At 44.5% G+C, this 22,773-nt stretch overlaps 1 protein-coding gene across 1 annotated transcript in view; it reads right to left on the reverse strand.

Moving 5' to 3' along the window:
* LOC115174389 (fibronectin type III domain-containing protein 1) overlaps positions 1–22,773 on the reverse strand; it is a 72,290-nt gene that overhangs the window by 31,952 nt on the left and 17,565 nt on the right. The window contains exons 3-15 of the mRNA XM_029732904.1: positions 20,066–20,152; positions 17,608–17,676; positions 16,203–16,481; positions 15,949–16,047; positions 13,495–13,612; positions 13,175–13,362; positions 12,472–12,579; positions 9,846–10,040; positions 8,396–9,648; positions 6,644–7,984; positions 6,381–6,492; positions 5,816–6,157; positions 489–521 (exon numbers count right to left, since the gene is read on the reverse strand). Of these exons, the coding sequence (XP_029588764.1) occupies positions 489–521; positions 5,816–6,157; positions 6,381–6,492; positions 6,644–7,984; positions 8,396–9,648; positions 9,846–10,040; positions 12,472–12,579; positions 13,175–13,362; positions 13,495–13,612; positions 15,949–16,047; positions 16,203–16,481; positions 17,608–17,676; positions 20,066–20,152 (4,224 nt within the window). The remainder of the gene's footprint in view (positions 1–488; positions 522–5,815; positions 6,158–6,380; positions 6,493–6,643; positions 7,985–8,395; positions 9,649–9,845; positions 10,041–12,471; positions 12,580–13,174; positions 13,363–13,494; positions 13,613–15,948; positions 16,048–16,202; positions 16,482–17,607; positions 17,677–20,065; positions 20,153–22,773) is intronic.

Genomic DNA, 22,773 nt, shown 5'->3' on the forward strand with positions numbered 1-22,773 from the left:
TGCCAAGCGTCGGCTGGAGTGGTGTCAATCTTGATGATTTTGGATTGAGATGTTCGACGAGCAGGTGTCCACATACTTTTGGTTATGTAGTGTATAACATCACAAGTCATCATCACATGCAGCAACATTACAGAGCAGAACAGTACAGTAGAGCATGCCAGGGCATTCTCTCTGGGTAAGTAATGCAGTTCACAGACACTGCGGAGTTTGAGTTGAGCTGGCCAGATAAAACATCAGAAACACAGCCGATGATGGAAGGAACCCAAACCCAACCCAAACAAACACACAACCGACCATAGAAAAGACCACAGGCAAGGAAACATGAAATAGAGGAAACAGTCAACAAACAGATGAACTGATAGATAAACATTGAAAAGAAACAATGCAGGCAGGCAGGCAGGCCCAGCCCTGTGGCCGTCGGTACATAGCCATTACTCAGCCGGTACCTTCCTCAATGGCTAAAGCATCAGACAACATGGCAAACATACCCATAGAGTCCGTTTCCATTCCTGAGGATTCCTCTGTAGGAGAAGTGAGACAGGCAATAGCATGACCAGAAATCACTATACACACACACACACACACACACACACACACACACACACACACACACACACACACACACACACACACACACACACACACACACACACACACACACACACACACACACACACAGAGAGAAAAGGCACAATTATATGCACACATATAAACATGCAGCAACACTCACTTGTCTTTCTAGCCCCGGTACAAAGTTTCAAGTTGGCGGTGGAAAAAAATGGTGCACTGTTTTGAGTTAAGAATTAAGTATTTCCTCCATTATTTGTTCTTAGTCATCTCAATTGCCTTGTAGTAAACTCAAAACAACTGGGGATGGTTATTCCCTTAAACTTGCAAAAAGGAGAATTACATTGGAAAACATATTACTTATGGCTGTCTGTCTTTGGGTGTATGTTTGTTACAATAACCCCTATAAGAGCCTAATAATACGTATGTGTCTGAATGTGGGCTTCGTGTCTGTGTTGTGTTAATCCCTACGGAACATTTAGGTCTAGCCATAAAAGTGTGTTTGGATGTGTAAGAATATTGAAAGATAAATACACAACGCAGAGGACTAAAGGTCAAGAGAGAATTAACGATCAATGGAAATAGTTGTTTTTCTGTACTAGCGAATGAATGATCAATGGAAATAGTTGATTTGTAATGGGGAACTGAAGATTAATGGGTCAGGGACACGGGTGGAATTCCAGTCTGGGACCCATACCTACATGTGGCAAGTTCTCATTAGTTTGAATTGTCTATACGTTGAGCCTGAAACTGAATACTTGGTATTTGGCCATTGGCCCAATTTTACTGCAAGGAATTCTAATTGATCAACCACAGGCTAGGCTTGGGAATATAAACTACATCCTGTCTCTTTGTTCAGTGGAGAAACATTGAGGCCAGGGACATATGACCATCTACCATCTACTTTCCAGCATAACTATGATTTGTTCTCTTTGAATAAATATATATTTTTTAGGGTCTTTGGGGTCTGTGTTATAGAAGAATAACATAAATTGCTAACAAGTGTGTGTTAATTGTGTGTCTTGTGGTAAAGAGAATTGTGTAGTGAGACTGACTGCTTAGCTTAGGGTTTTTACCCAGCCCCAGCGGTATCCTGACCACCGTCAGCCTCAGATGTGGCTGGCCCTGATGTGGTTCCCATCAGATCTGGGTTCAAATACCATTAAAAATAATTTAAAAATACTTCATCTGTGCCTGATTGATGGCACCAATAGAATAGTCCCAAAACTGCAAACCCTGCCCATCTGAAGGCTGGTTTATACTTTGTCTATGGACATGTCTGTAGACAATTAGAATGCGACAAGTCTCACTGTTCAAAACAACATTTAATTTATACTCCTGTGGAATGTCTGTAGACTGTCGCTATACGACTGTCATTTTCCTTGTTGCAGACAGATGAAAAAAGTTCAACTTTGACCCTTGCTGGGTCCGTTGTCATGGTTACCTGACTGAGACAGCAATGTGTGCACAAGTTCTAAAATTCTCAGGTAGAATGCCATGCTTTTATTTCGTCACAGTCATCGCACACTATTTTCTGTAATTAGCTTGCCATTAACTTGTAAATAATGATCTCGTGGTGAATTTATTTTCCTATAATAATGAGTAAACATTTGCTAAATTTAAGAAGCTAGACAGATAGCTAGCTAACAAGCTAAAACTAAATTCAAAACATTGTTTAGAAAGTTGATTTTAGTTACCTGGCTTGCTAGATTGACTTATACAGTGCGGGAAAGTGTTCAGACCACTTGACACATTTTGTTACGTTACAGCCTTATTCTAAAATGGATAAAATCAAATAAATCAATCTACACACACTGCCCCATAATGACAAAGAAAAAAACTGTTTTTTAAAATAAACAGAAATACCTTATTAACATAAGTATTCAGACCCTTTGCTATGAGACTCGAAATTGAGCTCAGATGCATCCCATTTCTTCCACTGATTGGACACGATTTGGAAAGGCACACACCTGTCTATATAAGCTCCGACAGTTGACAGTGCATGTCAGAGCAAAAACCAAGCCATGAGGTTGAAGGAATTGTCCGTAGAAATCAGAGACGGGATTGTGTTGAGGCACAGATCTGGAGAAGGCTACCAAAAAATGTCTGAAGCATTGAAGGTCCACAAAAACACAGTGGCCTCCATAATTCTTAAATGGAAGAAGTTTGGAACCACCAAGACTCTTCCTAGAGCTTGCTGCCTGGCCAAACTGAACAATCGGGGGAGAAGGCCTTGGTCAGGGAGGTGACCAATAACCCAATGGTCACTCTGACAGAGCTCCAGAGTTCTTCTGTGGAGATGGGAGAACCTTCCAGAAGGACAACCATCTCTGCAGCACCAATCAGGTCTTTATGGTAGAGTGGCCAGATGGAAGCCACTCCTCAGTAAAAGGCACATGAAAGCCTGGTTTGAGTTTGCCAAAAGGCACCTAAAGACTCTCAGACCATGAGAAACAAGATTATCTGGTCTGATGAAAACAAGATTGAACTCCTTGGCCTGAATGCCAAGCATAACGTCTGGAGGAAACCTGGCACCATCTCTACGGTGAAGCATGGTGGTGTTAGCATCCTGTTGGGGAGATGTTTTTTAGCGGTAGGGACTGGGAGACTGGCTATGATCCAGGGAAAGATGAACAGAGCAAAATACAGAGAGATCTTTGATGAAAGCCTGCTCCAGAGCGCTCAGAACCTCAGACTGGGGTGAAGGTTCACCTTCCAACAGGACAACGACTCTAAGCACACAGCCAAGACAAAGCAGGAGTGGCTTCGGGACAAGTCTCTGAATGTCCTTGAGTGGCCCAGCCAGAGGCTGGACTTGAACCCTATCGAACATCTCTGAAGATACTTGAAAATAGCTCTGCAGCGACACTCCCCATCTAACCTGACAGAGCTTGAGAGGATCTGGAGAGAAGAAAGGGAAAAACTCCCCAAATACAGGTGTGCCAAGCTTGCAGTGGTGTAAAGTACTTAAGTGAGAATACTTTAAAGTACTACTTAAGTAGTTTTTTTGACTATCTGTTGTTTATTTTACTATTCATATTTTTTACAACTTTTACTTCACTACATTCCTAAAGAAAATTATGTAGTTTTTACTCCACACATTTTCCCTGACACCCAAAAGTACTCATTATGTTTTGAATGCTTAGCAGGACAGGAAAATTGTCTAATTCACATACATATCAAGAGAACATCCCTGGTCATCTCTACTGCCTCCTGATCTGGCAGACTCACTAAACACAAATGCTTTATTTGTAAATGGCGCCTGAGTGTTGGATTGTGCCCCTGGCTATCCAGAAATGAAAAAACAGAAAATCGTGCCACCTGGTTTGATTAATATAAGGAATTTGAAATTAATTATACTTTTACTTTTGATACTTAAGTATATTTTAGCGATTACATTTACTTTTGATACTTAAGTATATTTAAAACCAAACACTTTTTGACTTTTACTCAAGTAGTATTTTACTTGGTGACTTTCACTATTACTTGAGTCATTTTCTATTAAGGCGTCTTTACTTTTACTCAAGTATGACAATTGAGTACTTTTTCCACCACTACAAGCTTGTAGCGTCATACCCAAGAAGACTCGAGGTTGTAATCGCTGCCTAAGGTGCTTCAACAAAGTACTGAGTAAAGGGTCTGAATACTTATGTAAATGTAATATTTCAAAAAATGTTATATACATTTGCTAAAATTTCAAAAAACCTGTTTTGCTTTTTCATTGTGTGTAGATTGATGAGAAAAAAATATATTCCATACATTTCAGAATAAGGCTGTAATGTAACAAAATGTGGAAAAAGTCAAGAGGTCTGAATACTTTCCGAATGCACTGTAGCAAATACATTTTTAAACAGATGGGTCTGCTGGTGTTAAAATACGGCAGTTATGCTATTTTGATCCACCAGGCTGCTGATGTCATACAGCCTGTCATTTTTGTGTTCACACTTTCTCATAACGACAATGACAAGTTTGATTTCGGGCAACAGTATAATGTTCATGATGTCATTGCGACAACTGTCTACAGACATGTCGATAGACCAACTGTAAATCAGCCGTTAGCCTGCCAACTCCAGCCAGGCTAAGGAAAAAAGATTTCAAACAGTATTTGGGCCCAGGTCCTTATCTGGTTCCAATGGTCTCGACTGTGCCTGGCCAGATCTTGCAGGGCTCTGTGGCCACAGACAGGACCTACTTATTATGGTCAGGATGTTATGGAGAAGGTAAACAACAACAGCTCACAGACTAACTGATGACAGACTCCATTCTGATCCACTGCTTTTAGCCTGCATAAAATGTAATAGATAGTACAAGCCCAGATTAAGCCTAGTCCTGGACTGAAAATCATTCTCAATTGAAAGTGCATAAGTCCAGAGAGGTGTACTAAGAAGCGGTGTAAATTATTTAGTGAGCTAACTTTGGTCAATTCTGAGTTCATCTTAGGATAACTGTTGACACGAAGGTTGCCCACATTTTAGCCAGGTCAATTTTGAATCCTTCAGGTAATGAATTCTTCAGCTCTAACTTCCGGGGAAGGCTAACTCACAGCTAACTGTCTGAGCCACGAGTTGAGGGCCAATTAAATCAGATTCCCTCCTTCTCACTAAGATTGCATCATCATCCCCTTAATTTGAGGAAGACGACTGTTTAAATAATTTATTCATCAAATGTTTTTTTTGTGTACATTTAAAAAAGAATATTCAAATAGCTATCACCTTACACATTTAGTAACGACAGGATGCATTTGAAACTTCACGGATAGTAAAACTTTTGAATGACTACAATACGTGACAATAGCCTGCTGAATTTGCGAGGTAACTTCTCTTTCATGCTGATTTTGGCAAAAATGAAAATGTGGCTCTGACATGGATTGGTGTTTCAGCATTGTCAAATGAAGAGTTTGTCGTTTGACTCGCTGGGATTATCCACTTGCGACATGCAAGCGCAGTCACAAGACTGGCTGGAGTTAACGGAAGATAGAGGATAAATATCCTCCTTTGTAACATGGTTGAAGCCTGAACTGGAATGTGAAGCTAACTGAAGCTGGCTAGCTTCATAAAAGCCTGAGTAGATCTAGCTAGCGTCGTACACCCCTCTGGAACAGGCTTAATCTGGGTCTGGGAAACTGGCCCTACAACAGCAACAACTACTACTAGTACTACTACTATGATAGTACTAGTTTGATTACTATAACACTACTAGTAATCTGACAGTACATACGAAAGCGTTAGTCAGCGTTAGTCAGACTTGCCTTCAGGATAACAGTCCAGGATGCCATCAGCATCCAGCATTGGGAATCCCTCTTCATCCCTGATCAAAAATGTTCCTGGAGGACAGGTCGGGAACACCGGCATGGTCATAGTCTCCTCTGTGGACATTTCAGTGGTGGTTGGTAGCGTTGTCGGTTCAGGTGTGGTCGTGGTAGGAGGTCTGGTTGTGGTTGTGGTCCTTGGTTTAGCCCGGTCCAGGCCAATGATGGGTTTGCCACCCACGGTCAGGAACTTGTCTTTGGGGTTGACCACCGGTTGGCTTTCCCGACCGTGACCAAACAGAGCCTGGCCCTCCTGGTTCACTAATGGGCTGCCCTGGTGGTCTAGCAGGGGAGAACAATCAATCAGTTATCTATCTGTGTAAACAAAACAGTATGGTTTTGTGTTGTAAGTGTGATATCTCCCTTTCTCATAAGGAGGAATAAATAGGGGGGATGAAGCATCTTGATATACCAACACATTACAAAGCTCTTACGAATGTAGACCTTTAATACTCCTAGAAACAGTGTTCAATATAAGAGACGGTATTAGTTTACAGTATCTCACCAAAGATGGTGCGTCCGTCCTCTCCCAGAACCACCCTCTTGGGTTGGCCCTGAGAGTCCTGGAGAACCCTGCCATTCTCGTTCATCAGGACCCCCTTATCCAAGTCCACCACCTGGAGAATAGAACACATCCCAGGGTTGAAGATACGTCATAGGGAAACATATTAAGGAGAGTCTGCATAATGGTTAACGTTGTAGATGAAATGTCTCCTTTCAATCCCCTTTACTTTGCAATAAAATGTATCGAGACACATTCACACATACCCATTTGGCTCCATCAGGCCCAGTGATGTACCTTCTTCCATTAGGTTTGGTGTTGTCATTGGATGTGCTGGACTCTTTGTCACTGGTCGCCGTGAGATTGGGGCGGCCATTTTTACCATTTCCATGACCATTTCCATAGCCGGGCTTGAGTCCTCCGCTGGGGGTTTTACTCCTGAGATGGGGGTCTGACCGGCTGGGGTAGCGCGTCCTTGTACCCTGGCCCACCACAGAGTCTCTGGATGAGAATGACGAGGAGGAAGAGGAGCCTTGAGATCCCTGGCTGCCGCCAATGGAGGTCTGTCTGAGGGAGGGGCGAGAGAGGGAAGGGGAGGAGCCTCCAGTGCTAACACTAGCGGCCCCGCTAACCCCGTGATCTGGCTGCGACAGACTAGAGGAGGAAGAGGAAGAAGAGGAAGATGATGTGTTTGTGTTAGAGGAACCTAACCGTGTGCTCTGTGCTGGTTGTGCTCTAAGGGGGAACCTAGAACCTGTCTGCCTGTGTGTGAGCAGGGGAGATCGCACCCTCCCGTTGGGACCTATAATGGTACGGCGGGGGAGAGTAGAACCAGGGACGAAACCGGGCCTGGTTCTACCAGGAGTGGGTTCCCTGTCCACACTCTCGTTGGCCCCACTCTGGGGAACCCTGCGGGCGGTAGTTGGGGCTGAGGTAGTGGTAGTGGTGGCAGTGGTAGTGGTGGCAGTAGTTTTGGGGGCGGTGGTTGGGTCTGTGACTTTCTCATTCCACTCATACATCTCCTTACTCCCCTTGTAGAGATAGTCCTCCTTATAGTCATTACTGCTGTCCTCCCTGGTGCTGCTTCCTCTGTGGATGGGCTCATTGATGTCTCTACGACTACTAGAGGAGGAGTTGGAGGAGGACAAGGAGAAAGAAGAGGAAGAGGAGGTGATGGGATTCCTAGATTCACCTAGAACGGTATTCCTGTTGGGCAGAGAGGGTTTAAGTGCCCCAGCCCCCACCCCGTTCTTTAACGGGTAGTGGGTGGAGGGTTTTTTAGCATCCTCACTGGTCTCCTGCACTGCTGAGGTCCTTGATGCCCCTGAGGCAGATGCTGCCCCCGAGGCAGCTGTCCTAGAGGGGAATCCTCTCAGGATGGGTCTTCCTGCCCCAACAGAGGATGAGGAGCCTGTCCTGCTCCAGGGAACCCTCCCGTCCGCCCGGGGGGAAGACACCCTGCTACCGCTCCCCATCCCTGTTCCAAACCTGCTCTGGTGCCGTTTCACAAAAGGGTTAATCCTGGAGGCAGGGGGAGCAGGTGTCTTGGAAGGAGGGGGAGCGGGGGTGTTGTAGTTGTTCTCCCCCCTCCCTCCCTCCTCTCTTCTGTCTCCCCTCCCTCCCTCCTCTTTCCTGTTTTCTATCTCTACCTCCTCTCTCCTGTCTCCCCGAGCTCCCTCCTCTTTCCTATTTTCTCTCTCTCCCTCCTCTCTCTTGTCTACTCTCTCTCCCTCTTCTCTCTTGTCTCCCCTCCCTCCATCTTCTTTCCTGTCTCCCCTCCCTCCATCCTGTCTCCTGTCTCCCCTCCCTTCTTCCTCTCCCTTGTCTCCCCTCCCTCGCTCTACTCTCCTGTCTCCCCTCCCTCGCTCTACTCTCCTGTCTTCACTCCCTCCATCCTCTCCCCTGTCTCCCCTCCTTTCCTGTTCTCTTCTGTCTCCCCTCCCTCGATCCCCTCTCCTGTCTCCCCTCTCTCCCTCCTCTCTCCTGTCTCCCCTCCCTCCCTCCTCTTTCCTGTCTCCCCTTCCTCCCTCCTCTCTCTTGTCCTGTCTCCTGTCCTCAGAAGAATGTGTAGTGGAAATGGTCCGGGAACTGGAAGTGGGTTCTTCTTCTTTGGTGGCCTCTGCCTCTGTGACTTTGTAGTCGTTGTAGTCATTATTGTCCTGGTGGTGTGTTAAGTGCTGTGTGTTAGGAGTGTGTGATGTTTCTGGGATCTTGCCTTCGGTTGGTATAGTGGACTGGGACATGCCGGCGGAAGTCGAGTCTGACCCAGGTTGGCTGAGTCTAGTCAGAACTCGGCCTTTTGGATTCCCTCGAGACAGGATCCCAGGTTTCCGCCTGCCATAACCATATCCACGGCCCGGCAGAGCAGATCCTCTTCCCACAGATGGTGCCTCGGTCTTGGGCTCTGAGACGGCCTGGTTTGGGGTAGGGGTTGAGGTGGAGGGTTTGGCCGCTGTGACACTTGGCTGGTCATAGGTGTTTTTGCCCTCGGAGTAGTTGGTGACAGTGTCGTCCTTCCTGATGGCTGCAGAATCCTCGTTGGGGGATGGGCTGGAGGACGAAGAAGATGAGGAGGATGAGGAGGCGCTGTCCTTTTCTGCATCCTGTGTCTTTGACTGGGACACTGACCCTGAGACTGATGTCCGGGTCAATGGTCTCCGACCAGAATTGATGCGTCTGCCAGAGAGAGGTTTGCGGAGAGGGTAGGAGGGTTTAGATGATGATGAGGAGCCCTCTGATGAGGGAACTTCTGTTTTGAGGCTGGGTCTGGAGGGCTCATCTACATCCTTCCTATTACCTCTCCCTCTGACATAGCCCTTGTCCTCAGGTGTAGAAGGAACAACATTGTTCTGAGTCACTGCTTCTTTCTTCTCCTCCACATCTTCGTTAGTGAGCTTCTCCTCCTCTTCTTCTCGAGTGGTTTCTGTTGTTTTGTTCTCCTCCTCCTCTTTATCCTCTGTTTCTGTCTTTCTCCCCTTGTCTCTGGCTGAAGAGGTACCAGCTCCTTGTCGCTGATTGGTCGCCCTGTTCCTGACCGTGCCCCTCACATCTGAGAAGATGCTGTGATTGGAGCGTGTCTTGGTGAGGGGGCGTGTCCGTCTGGTGGTGGGTGGGGCAGATGTGGTCTGAGTGGGTGTGGTCTGCTCCTTGTTCACATCTTCTAATTGGAGGTTGATGTCATCGTCATGGTAACTGTCCTGTTTGGACGTCTGAGAGGGGGTGTAGCTGGTTCTTCGCCCACCTTGAGTTGGTGAGGAGGCAGCATGGCTGGCTGGCAAGTAAGATGGAGTATTAGTTAAGTGTACACACCATTAGGACATTAGAAATGTAACTAACATCACGTATGCAGGCGCACACACGCACGCACGCACGCACGCACGCACGCACGCACGCACGCACACACACACACACACACACACACACACACACACACACACACACACACACACACACAGTAGATGTGCTTACCGGTGCCTCCAGGCATGGCTACGCTAAAGGCTTTGGTCTGGGGGCCCTGGCCCCTCCTGTTGGTGGCTCTGATCTTGAAGATGTAGAGGTCCCCAGGATGGAAGCCGTCTAAGATGGCTGAGGTGGTGCTGCCGCGGTATGTCACTGACTTCATCCCAAAGGGTTTCATGGCAGGAGCATAGGACATTATGTACTCTGAGGGGAGGAGGACCAGGATCATTACATATTAGCACCAACTGAAAACACTTGAGTAAATGAGGGACACAAAGTACACTACCGTTCAAAAGTTTGGGGTCACTTGAGAAATGTCCTTGTTTTTGAAAGAAAAGCGATTTTTTGGTCCATTAAAATAATATCAAATTGATCAGAAATACAGTGTAGACATTGTTAATGTTGTAAATGACTATTGTAGATAGAAACGGCTGATTTTTTATGGAATATGTACGCTAGGCGTACAGAGGCCCATTATCAGCAAACATCACTCCTGTGTTCCAATGGCACGTTGTGTTAGCTAATCCAAGTTTATAATTTTAACAGGCTAATTAATCATTAGAAAACCCTTTTTGCAATTATGTTAGCACAGCTGAAAACTGTTTTTCTGATTAAAGAAGCAATAAAACTGGCCTTCTTTAGACTAGTTGAGTATCTGGAGCATCAGCATTTGTGGGTTTGATTACAGGCTCAAAATGGCCAGAAACAAATATCTTTATTCTGAAACTCGTCAGTCTATTCTTGTTCTGAGAAATGAAGGCTATTCCATGCGAGAAATTGCCAAGAAACTGAAGATCTCGTATAACGCTGTGCACTACTCCCTTCACAGAACAGCGCAACCTGGCTCTAACCAGAATAGAAAGAGGAATGGGAGGCCCCGGTGCACAACTGAGCAAGGGGACAAGTACATTAGAGTGTCTAGTTTGAGAAACAGACACCTCACAAGTCCTCAACTGGCAGCTTCATTAAATAGTACTCGCAAAACATCAGTCTCAATGTCAACAATGAAGAGGCGACTCCGGGATGCTGGCCTTCTAGACAGAGTTCCACTGTCCAGTGTCTGTGTTATTTTGCCCATCTCAATCTTTTCTTTTTATTGGCCAGTCTGAGATATGGCTTTTTCTTTTCAACTCTGCCTAGAAGGCCAGCATCCCAGAGTCGCCTCTTCACTGTTGACGATGAGACTGGTGTTTTGCGGGTACTATTTAATGAAGCTGCAGGTGTTCTTAATGTTTTGTATACTCAGTGTATATACAGTAGAAACATACGTTCATATGGCAATGACAGATTGAGAATACAAAACAAAACAAAAACCTTTTAAGTATATAACTTGTCTTGTTGCATCTTCCAAGCTTTGGAGATAAAATTTGCGACCACCTTTGCTAAAATAGCCATTCAAGTTTTTCTTTATCTCTAATCCAGAAAAATTGTATCAAACAGTATAGCTCTCAAATGATCATATAAAGTACTATAAAATAAAAAGTGCAGTTTATTCTCTACCTCTCCTAAATCACAGACTGTACATAGTCACTCTTCTTCATCTATGGCATTGAACCTACCTACTTCAATTGCCAGAGGCACTATCCCGGTTCTCAACTGAGCACACAAGCACCATTGGTTTCTGGTTAAGTGAAAGGTCATATAAGGTTCTGGATTGTGGCGTTCTGAGTTCTGAGTTTTGGTTTTAGCCATATGTCAGTTGACTATTTTTCTTTGTAGGTTAGGGTTAACTTGTGTTTGATCACATTGACATTGCATAGTAACTTGTTTCGAAATATGTGTTGTAGACCAGCTTCCTTAAATATGGAATTGAGTTCCTTTCTCCAGGGGTAGTTGTGTGTTTTATCCCAGTTAAAAAGGTTTTTGTTATTCTGTCCTCTGGCATGTTCAATAACCTAATCATTTCACCACTCTGTCTTATTTCACTGGGTTCCACCCCATGTCACCTTGAATAGCAAGGCTTGGGGCAAATTTATGCACTCCCCAAAAATATTGTATGGCTCTATTCTGAATAGTGTTTGCTGTTTTGGATTTTATAAAACCCCAGATTCCAGCAGCATAGTTCAGTATAGGACACACACATGAACTATGGAGCTGTGAATATATACCATAGTCATGTTCTTTACAGATTTTCAGTTTACTCACAACAGACCCCAATGCTCTCCCTGCATAATCTGATAAAGACTTTATACCCTCTTCAAAGGTCATGCATTCATCAAAAAGGAAACCAAGGTATTTATATGAGCTTGTGTAGTTTAGGGGCATTGTTCCAAAAGAGAAGCAATGAATACTTCTTACTGTACCCTTTTTTTTTTTAAAGTGCATTATCTGGGTTTTATCTTGGTTAATCATTCATCTCCATTTGGTACACCAGAGATTGACAGTGTTCAACATACATTGCAAATCAAACTCACTCTCTGCAAGGAGGACACTATCATCTGCATACAATAATATCCCCAAAGTCGTGTCATCTAATTCAACTCCGAGATTAGCATGCTTGATTTGCTGGGCCAAGAAAAAAAAAAGGGCAATGTTTATTTGTCTTTCACATATATACTCTATATTATGTGATTGATCAATAAGATTGATCAATAAGAGAGATACAGTAATCTCCTGAATGTTCTCATGTTCTGACCGCGTATTCTCCCGTTGGGTTCCTCAGGTGGGTCCCAGGTCGCCGTGACAGCGGTTCCCTTCCCTCTCAGTGGCTTCACATCAAAGTTCTCCGGAGGACCAGAGGGAGCTTAAGAACACAGAGGAAAAAAGGGATGGAAAAAGGAGGAGAAATAATGAGTCCCGAGAGAGAAAACAGGAGCAAGGAGAACAAACAGAAGGAAAGACGCTGTAACAGTAACAGTAGTGTTTCTCCTGCCAATGGGGTTCAAATAGGGAAAAATTCACGTCCTGTTATAGATTTCCCAGAGATCCTCTAAGGAAATTTAGATTAGAGCTCCAAGTCGGAGCCAGCCAGGCTGAAAACGCTGACATCTCTCTGAACCCTTACTTATTCAGTCAGAAGCAGCTATGGCACAATACAAATGCTACACTCATGACAGAGCAGCCAAATATACTGTATGACTCCGGTATACAGGAACAGTAAGAGGAGGATGAGAGTGAGACGTTAATTGTGCTGAATTATGGCAGAGGTTTTCATGAAGGATTGATTGAAGGGAATAATCTGAATGAAATATGCCAAAACTGGTTAGAACTATGATTTACCCCTAAATCTTTCGTTTGTATGACACTGTAGGACGCCATTTACTCTCTTAAAAAATGGGAATTTACATGTAAGACTTGGGTTTATCTAATATTTTCAGACAGGCAGTAAGACAACCTACCAGATTCTGGGGTCCTCTGGAACACGGACACGCTCCACTTGCCGTGGTTGTCTCCCTGGGAGATTCGGACGGAGAACTCGTACATCCCATCAGCTGACAGGGTATCTATCAGCAGCTTCCTCTGGTTGGTCTCCTTGTACTCCCATCGAGCAGACTCGCCCTTCTCCCTGTACTTCACTGTGTAGTGTCTGGAGAGAGGAAGAGACATTATCTCTCTCTCTCTCTCACACACACACACACACACACACACACACACACACACACACACACACACACACACACGCGCGTGCGCACGTGCGCATGCACGAGCCCACTCTCACCTGGAGCCACCAGGTAGGACCTTCTCCATCTCGATGGCCGGGTCCACCCAGCTGATGAGGACAGACTGAGGGGACATGACCCTCACACCAATGTCTTTGGCCTCATACTCCTCAGGCTCTGCATAGGGAACAAATAACAATAAACATGGTCTAGAGGGCTGCAGGTCTAAGTAGAATTGCAGCCCATTATCAGCCTGAAAAAGTCAAGACAGACAGACAGACAGACAGACAGACAGACAGACAGACAGACAGACAGACAGACAGACAGACAGACAGACAGACAGACAGACAGAGGTGGGAAAGAGGGGGGAGAGAGAAAGATGAGAGGAAGGGGAGACAGGGAAAGAAGGAGGGAGAGATAATGGAAGGGGGAGGAGGGAGAGAGAGAGAGAAGGGGGAGAGTGAGGGAGAGGGTGAGAGAGGGTGGAGGAGGTGAAAGGGGAAAGGAGAGAGAAGAGAATGAGGAGGGATTAAAAAGCAGTAGAGTGAGAGACGACAGACATGAGATAAACGACAAATACGTCAACCTTTTTACACTCATCTTTTCACATTGACTGCAATGTATTACGAAAAACATCAACCCCGTGACACTCATCTTGTTCCATTGACTGCAATGTATTGACAGAAAAAAGTCAGCTAGTGTGACATTTTACATTTTTACCAAAATGTGTCAGACCCCTTGACTTTCTCCACATTTTGTTAGGTTACAGCCTTATTCTAAAATGTATTCAATTGTTTCCCCCCTCATCAATCTACAGACAATACCCCATAATGACAAAGCAAAAACAGGTTTTTAGAAATGTTTGCTAAATTATTAAAAATAAAAAACTGAAATATTACATTTACCAAAGTATTCAAACCCTTTACTCAGTACTTTGTTGAAGAACCTTTGGCAGTGATTACAGCCTCAAGTTTTCTTGGGTATGGCGCTACAAGCTTGGCACACCTGTATTTTGGGAGTTTCTCCCATTCTTCTCTGCAGATCCTCTCAAGCTCTGTCTGGATGGAAGGGGAGTGTTGCTGCACAACTATTTTCAGGTCTCTCCAGAGATTTTAGATCAGGTTCAAGTCCGGGCTCTGGCTGGGCCACTCAAGGACATTCAGAGACTTGTCCCGAAGCCACTCCTGTATTGTCCTGGCTGTGTGCTTAGAGTCGTTGTCTTTTTGGAAGGTGAACATTCGCCCCAGTCTTAGGTCCATCAAGGATCTCTCTGTATTTTGCTCCGTTCATCTTTGCCTGAATCCTGACTAAACTCCCAGTCTCTACCGATGAAAAACATCCCCACAGCATGATTCTGCCATCACCATGCTTCACCGTAGGAATGGTGCCAGGTTTCCTCCAGATGTGATGCTTGGCATTCAGACCAAAGAGTTCAATCTTGGTTTCATCAGACCAGAGAATCTTGTTTCTCATGGTCTGAAAGTCTTTAGGTGCCTTTTGGCAAACTCCAAGCAAGCTGTCATGTGCCTTTTACTGAGGAGTGGCTTCAGTCTTGCCACTCTACCATAAAGGCCTGATTGGTGGAGTGCTGCAGAGATGGTTGTCCTTCTGGAAGGTTCCTCCATCTCCACAGAGGAACTCCAGAGCACTGTCACATTGACCATCGGGTTCTTGATCACCTCCCTGACCAAGGCCCTTTTCCCCCGATTGCTCAGTTTGGCCTGGCGTTCAGCTCTAGGAAGAGTCTTGGTGGTTCCAAACATCTTCTATTTAAGAATGATGGCTACTGTGTTCTTGGGGACCTTCAATGCTGCAGAAATGTGTTGGTACATTTCCCCAGATCTGTGCCTCGACACAATGCTGTCTGAGCTCTATGGACAATTGATTCGACCTCATGGCTTGGTTTTTGCTGTGGGACCTTACTCTATATAGACAGGTGTATACCTTTCCAAATCATGTCCAATGAATTGAAATTACTTCAGGTGGACTCCAATCAAGTTGTAGAAACATCTCAAGGATGATCAATAGAAACAGGATGCAGCTGAGCAATTTCGAGTCTCATAGCAAAGGGTCTGAATAATTATGTAAATAACCTATTTCTGTTTTCCATTTTTTATATAAATTTGCTAACAATTCTACAAACTGTTTTTGTTATGTCATTATGGGGTTTTGTGTATAGAATGCTGAGGATTTAGATTTATTTAATCCATTTATAATAAGGCTGTAACGTAACAACCTTTTGAAAAAGTCAAGGGGTCTGAATACTTTCCAAAGGCACTCTAACATATTGAGAATTGACAAAAAATATGTAGTCTGTTTTTACATTGCTACTGTATATTCTCAGCCAGTCGAGTGGTTGAAATGGTTTAAAACTCTAAAACGTGTGGCTTGAGTGTTGTCTGAAGAGGAGTTCCTCGCAGCTGGACATAGTTATGCGTGATTATAAATGCTTCTGATGTTATAAAGGCTCATAAATATATTATAAAGGCTCATAAGGTGGTCATAAGGCCTACCTGGGGGAGTTTTTTTGGTCAGGGTGGCCCTGTTGCTTGGCACGCTCCGTCCCGTGGCTCTCTGTGCCTGCAGTGATACCACATAGATGGACTCAGACGCTACGAATAGAAGGACATACCAGACACATAGGCCAGCGTTTACACACTAGGACACACTATGGATGGACACACTACACACACTCTACATACTGTTCACACAAGAATATTCTAAATGAGGAGCAAACCCGGTGTGAGAGAGATCCAGGTGCTCTTACCTAGTTTGGGGTTGTGTCTGTTTCTCTGGTCAGCCTGTGGCTGGGTGTGGTGGTGGTGTTGGGACCTCTGGTCCAGCAGGGGTGTCCCTGCCCTGGCCCTATCTGGCTGACGAGGGCCGGAGGATGATTGGGGGGGTCTCCGGATCCGCTGCCCCCTGGAGGAGGTCTGGCCTGACGGGCGCACCACCCCATCATCCACTGATCCTCTTCCTGTTCTCACAGGGATCCTGACAGGGGAGTTAGCCCTGGGCCACATGTCTGGAGTAGGAGATGGACGAGCTGGAAGAGAGAGAAAAATACAGCTGAAGTTCAGTATGGTTCACCTGACCCCGATAAGACCATAAGGTACAGTATCTCAGGTTGACATGCTGAGATAACTGTGTGATGGCCAGGCCAGTACCAAGTCTTAAGAAAATATATTATCACTTCTATGAGTTTTCTATCTCATAATTATGTTTTGAAGTGTTTCAAATGAAATGGAGAACTCAGGGAAACTCCCCATATGTCCTACTTTGCCAAAAGCCTTTCCTCTCCAATAATCTAAACAAGTTAAAGTGTCTGACACACTGTAATCATGGGAGATGTCACAACGTGGACACAGACAGGGACCAGGGACCACACAGTCTCCCAATGCTCCCACTTCCTGCTTCTTACTTCCTGGTGTAATCACATGATGTCTGTCTCCAGCCTGGACAGCCATCTCAGACAGACAATCCCCCCATCCGTCTTCACCTCCCCTCCCTTGCTTTGCTGGCTTGCCAAGTGATAGCACGGACAACATAATGAAAAACATTTCCATGCCTTCTCCTCATCTCTCATCCCTCTGTCTCTCATAATCATTATCAGATCAAAGGCTCTCTGTCTTCGTTCCCTCAGAGTAAATGTATTCCTATGCAGCAGTGGTTAATACAGTCCTGACAAGTCAGACAGAGTAGATGTGGGCATAAGATAGGGTCAGACAGGGTTAGTCAGTGGACTTGCATGAATTATTACCTGCTGGATCAGTGAGGGAGAGATGAGAAGAGGAGAAGTGAATAAAATGAGAGGTAATAGGAGTTGGGATTAAAGGAGGATAGGACAAGAGGTCCTGACACGACAAAGTCTGTATGTCAGAGGGTTTGCTGACCTGGAGAGATCTCTCTCATTCTCTCTCTTTTTCTCTCTCCTTTCTCTCCTAGCCCTCCCTGCTCTATTCACCTTTCCACTCACTTTTCCTCCTTGGCCCTGGCAGCACAGCTGTCTGGCGCAATGCAAGTTTACTACACACAAAAAAAGATCTTTGGATCTGATTAATTTCATTTTTGGCTAACTGCTAATGAAAACATTATTTTTGTAACGGAACTTCTTAGGATTGTTTAACTTCTAAGACTAAAATGCGAAGGAACAATATCCATTTTGGTGTTACCTGGAGAGGATGCGTTAACAGCTGCCCCGTCCACCACTGCGAAGCCATCCAGTTTGACCCATTCACCACCTGGCGAACAGGTAAACATACACAGGTAAACCATAGGGTCAACTTATAACAAGTAAACATCCATACAAGTACTGTAGACTTCACACAGGTCAAACAAATACAGGTGAGCAAAAAGAAAAAAGGACCAAGGCACTCTTCATATTGTTAATTGAAATGCGTTTATTTCTATGGCATGTTCAATGGAAACAAAGTTGAAAAACTCTGATGCGTTTCGGCTACATGGCCTTCATCAGAGAGTACAAAGATGTGAAAAGACATGCTTTCTATTAGTACTGGAAAGTACGATGCTATTGTTACAGACATTTCAGTCAAGTTTTCACACTCTCTCGCTCTCTCTCTCTGTTTCTCCCCATCTCTATCTCCCTCCTTCTGTCTCCCTCTCTCTCTCTCTCTCTCACTCTCTCACACACTCCTGTCTCGCTCTCTAACTCTCCCTCTCTGTCTCTCTTCCTCTCCCTCCGTAAGTGATATTATGGGCATGTTGCTATAATAGAGCGCTAAGTCTGGCCAGACACATTAATGATGCAGAAGCAATGTGGTGTTATTTACGATGACTAATGCTGCTGGCATGCTGTGGGAACAGATCGATTTCCAAGGAGCACATCGTCTCACACACGCTCGCACACACACAAGCGTTTGCACTGATTTATTGTGAACGGTGTTGGATAGACCGCTGGGACCACAACACGACACACACACATCCAGACATACACTACCGTTCAAAAGTGTGGGGTCACTTAGAAATGTCCTTGTTTTGAAAGAAAAGTACTTATTTTTTGTCCATTAAAATAACATCAAATTGATCAGAAATACAGTGTAGACATTGTTAATGTTGTAAATGATTATTGTAGCTGGAAATGGCTGATTTTTAATGGAATATCTACATAGGCGTATTGAGGCCCATTATCAGCAAACATCACTCCTGTGTTCCAATGGCACGTTGTTTTAGCTAATACAAGTTTATCATTTTAAAAGGATAATTGATCATTAGAAAACCCTTTTGCAATTATCTTAGCACAGCTGAAAACTGTTTTTCTGATTAAAGAAGCAAAAAAACTGGCCTTCTCTAGACTAGTTGAGTATCTGGAGCATCAGCCTTTGTGGGTTCGATTACAGGCTCTAAATGGCCAGAAACAGAGTACTTTCTTCTGAAACTCATCAGTCTATTCTTGTTCTGAGAAATTAAGGCTATTCCATGCGAGAAATTCCCAAGAAACTGAAGATCTCGTACAACGCTGTGTACTACTCCCTTCACGGAACAGAGCAAACTGGCTCTAACCAGAATATTAAGAGGAGTGGGAGGCCCCGGTGCACAACTGAGCAAGAGGACAAGTACATTAAAGTGTCTAGTTTGAGAAACAGAGTTCCCCCGTCCAGTGTCTGTGTTCTTTTGCCCATCTTAATCTTTTCTTTTTATTGGCCAGTCTGTATTGGCCAGTTTTTATTTGGCCAGTCTGAGATATTGCTTTTTCTTTGCAACTCCTCTTTCTATTCTGATACTCAACTAGTCTAAAGAAGGCCAGTTTTATTGCTTCTTTAATCAGGACAACAGTTGTCAGCTGTAGCTGTAGCTGTAGATGTTTCCAGCTACAATAGTCATTTACAACATTAACAATGTCTACACTGTATTTCTGATCAATTTGATGTTCTTTTAATGGACAGAAAAATGTGCTTTTCTTACAAAAACAAGGACATTTCTAAGTGACCCCAAACTTTTGAACGGTAGTATACATGCAGTGAGCAACCACAACTTTGACAGATGGGGTACATAGACACAAACACACGCCCACACTGAAGCACACACGCACAAGTTTAAGCACACACACCTCCCGGTCCCTCCTCCACACACACACACACACACACACACACACACACCTCCCGTCCCTCCACATACACACACACACAGACAGAACGAGAGTCAGTGATTGACCACAACACAGGGGTTTAGGTTATTGGACCGAGTCTGAGTTTGGAAGTGGAAAACTAGGGTTGGCTGCTGATGAAGTATAGCCCTGTGATGCCAAGCTCCAAGCTCAGAGGAAAATGGAATAATGACTAAAGCAGGCTTGGTAGGTTTTATACTGCAGCAACTGCTGCTGCCTGTGTGTATAAAAACGTAATGCCTTGAATTGGGTTTTATAAGGCGAGATTAAGAATAACCAGAGAAACCCATAAAGCCCTAAAAATAATGCCCAGTAAAAATCTAAAATAACTATGCTGATGTTGCCTCTCAGTGCTTATGTTTCAGATGGGGTTTGTTGTGACTGTAAAAACACTGTTAGCCCAAAGTACACGTTTAACAACATGTGTTGAAATGCATGTCCCACCTTCTGGTTTACAGTGGAACACATACTGCTCGCACGCATACACGCACGCACACACACCTCACCTCCTGGCGTCTCTGCTCTGTACACAGGTTTGCTTATCCCCTCCTTGTTCTCGGCACTCATCTTGAGAAAGTGCAGAACTCCGGGCTCTGAAACACACTCCGTAGTTTAGTCTCTCTCTCTCTCTCTCTCTCTCTCTCGCTCTCTCTCTCTCTCTCTCTCTCTCTCTCTCTCTCTCTCTCTCTCTCTCTCTCAATTCAATTGGCATGATGTAACAATGTACATATTGCCAAAGATTACTTTGGATATTTACAATATGAAAATAATAAGAATCAAAATTGTCAACAGGACAACATTTTCCATTTGAGTCATTTAGCAGACACTCTTATCCAGAGCGACTTACAGTAGTGAATGCATACATTTCATACATTTTTTTTTCTTCCCATACTGGTCCCCCGTGGGAATCAAACCCACAACCCTGGCGTTGCAAACACCATGCTCTCTCTCTCTCGTCATATCTCTCTGTGCTCCACTCTGTCTGTACCTCAGAGACAACAATAACCAAGGGTCAAAATAACCATACATTGAACAATAACAATAAGCATACAGTAGAGGACATGTGCACTGCCCCTCATCTTATGGCAGGCAGCAATGTAGTGCGCTGCCAACCCACAGCTCTCTGCGTCCTCCCCCAACAGGACGGGTAGTTTATTCCCATCAGAGAGGTCTTGAAACCTTGAATAAGGGTTTCAAATTTGGAGAACTGACACTCTCTAATTGTTTTATATTTTTTTACATTTTGTCAGGAAATGCAGCTCTGTCTCAGGTTCTGCTGTCGTGCAGTGGTTGCACAGCCTTTCCTCTACAGGGAGCCAGGTTTTCCTGTGTCTACCCTTCTCAATGGCAAGGCTGTGCTCACTGAGCCTGTACTTTCACAAGGTTTTTCTAAGGTTTTGATCAGTAACCATGGTCAAATAGTTTGCCATGGTGTACTGTCGATTTAGGGCCAGATAGCATTGCATTTTGCTTTGTGCTTGTGTTTCCCAATAAGCAATTTTGTTTTGTTTTGACTGTGTTGTATTTTGTTTTATTCTGATTGACTGGATGTTCTGGTCCTGAGGCTTCAGTGTGTTAGTAGAACAGGTTTGTGAACTCAGCCCCATATCTCTCTCCTCATATATCTCTCTCTCTCTCTCTGTGCTCCACTCTGTCTGTACCTGAGAGACAGAAAGAGCTCCTGCAGAGAGCAGACTAAGAGATGTCCCCATTTGGTTTCAATCAGCTGATTCTCTCTCTCTCTCTCTCTCTCTCTCTCTCTCTCTCTCTCTCTCTCTCTCTCTCTCTCTCTCTCTCTCTCTCTCTCTCTCTCTCTCTCTCTCTCTCTCTCTCTCTCTCTCTCTCTCTCTCTCTCTCTCTCTCTCTCTCTCTCTCCTCTCTCTCTCTCTCTCTCTCTCTCTCTCTCTCTCTCTCTCTCTCTCTCTCTCTCTCTCTCTCCACGAGGGTGGTATGAGGGCCCGACATCCACAGGTGGGGGTTGTGCTTACAGCCGAACACCGTGCAGGACGTTTGGCATTTGCCAGAGAACACCAAGATTGGCAAATTCGCCACTGGCGCCCTGTGCTCTTCACAGATGCAAGCAGGTTCAGCACATTCAACTATGTAAAGAAAAAAGTATTTAATAAGATTCATTCATTCATTCAGATCTAGGATGTGTTATTTTAGTGTTCCCTTTATTTTTTTGAGCAGTGTATAATGATTAGTTTAGTTGTTTTAAGGGTATCTTGTCTAAATATCACTAAGCACGTATAGGGGTGGTCGCCACTCGCGGAAGTTTGGAGTTTGAAAAACTTAGTCGGCGACATGGAGTAAAGATTCCTGCTGCGGCCGGGTGTTCAGTGGAAGAATGTAGCTTGGCAGTGGGTGCTATCATTGGGTATGACAGTATCAAATCAGCCTCAAGGATGAATAGCGCTGTAGTGATATTCTTAGATTCCATTGAAAAGGTGAATAAGATAGTTGAGAGTGGTGTTGTGCTGCGGGAGACACAGACACCGGTATTTCCGCTTATGAATCCGGCAAAGAAAGTTATACTTTCTAACGTGCCACCATTTGTTAGAGATGAAGTGTTGGAGCGAGAGTTATCCCGTCATGGTCAAATTGTATCAACAATAAAGAAGGTTCTTTTTGGATGCAAATCTCCGTTGCTGAAACATGTCGTGTCTCATAGGAGACAAGTGCATATGATTTTAAAAAAGGACACTGATGAACTGAATTTAGCATTCAGTTTTAAGATTGATGGATTTGATTATGTCTTCTACACTTCTACTGAATCAATGAAATGCTTTGGCTGTGGAAGAGAGGGGCATTTGGTGCGTAATTGTGCCGAGAATGAGCACGCAGAGCCCGGTAGCAGCTCTGGTGCTGGTGCAGCTAACGCACCACCGCGAAGGGATGAACATGCTAAGGGTGCAGGGGAAGGGAGAAGGTGGGCAGATGTGGTAGGAAAAGTAGGAGAGGAAGGCATTGTGGATACGGGGGCAATTGTGGTAGATCAGAACAAAGAGGGAGGGGAAACAGTCGGTGAGATTGCGACTGCCGTCGCTGAGGTGGTGCTGGAAAATGAAATTGGAGGTCAAGAGGAGATTGAAATAATGGAAAAGGAAGTATCTGTTTTCAAAGTACCGAGGAGTAAGAGGAAGAATGTAAGGGGTGGTGAAGGGTCTAATTCCAAGAGGAAGGTAGAGATTGATAAATCACTTGAAGATAAACA

The sequence above is a fragment of the Salmo trutta genome, chromosome 35 (assembly GCF_901001165.1).
Source record: "Salmo trutta chromosome 35, fSalTru1.1, whole genome shotgun sequence".
NCBI classification, from domain to species: domain Eukaryota; kingdom Metazoa; phylum Chordata; class Actinopteri; order Salmoniformes; family Salmonidae; genus Salmo; species Salmo trutta.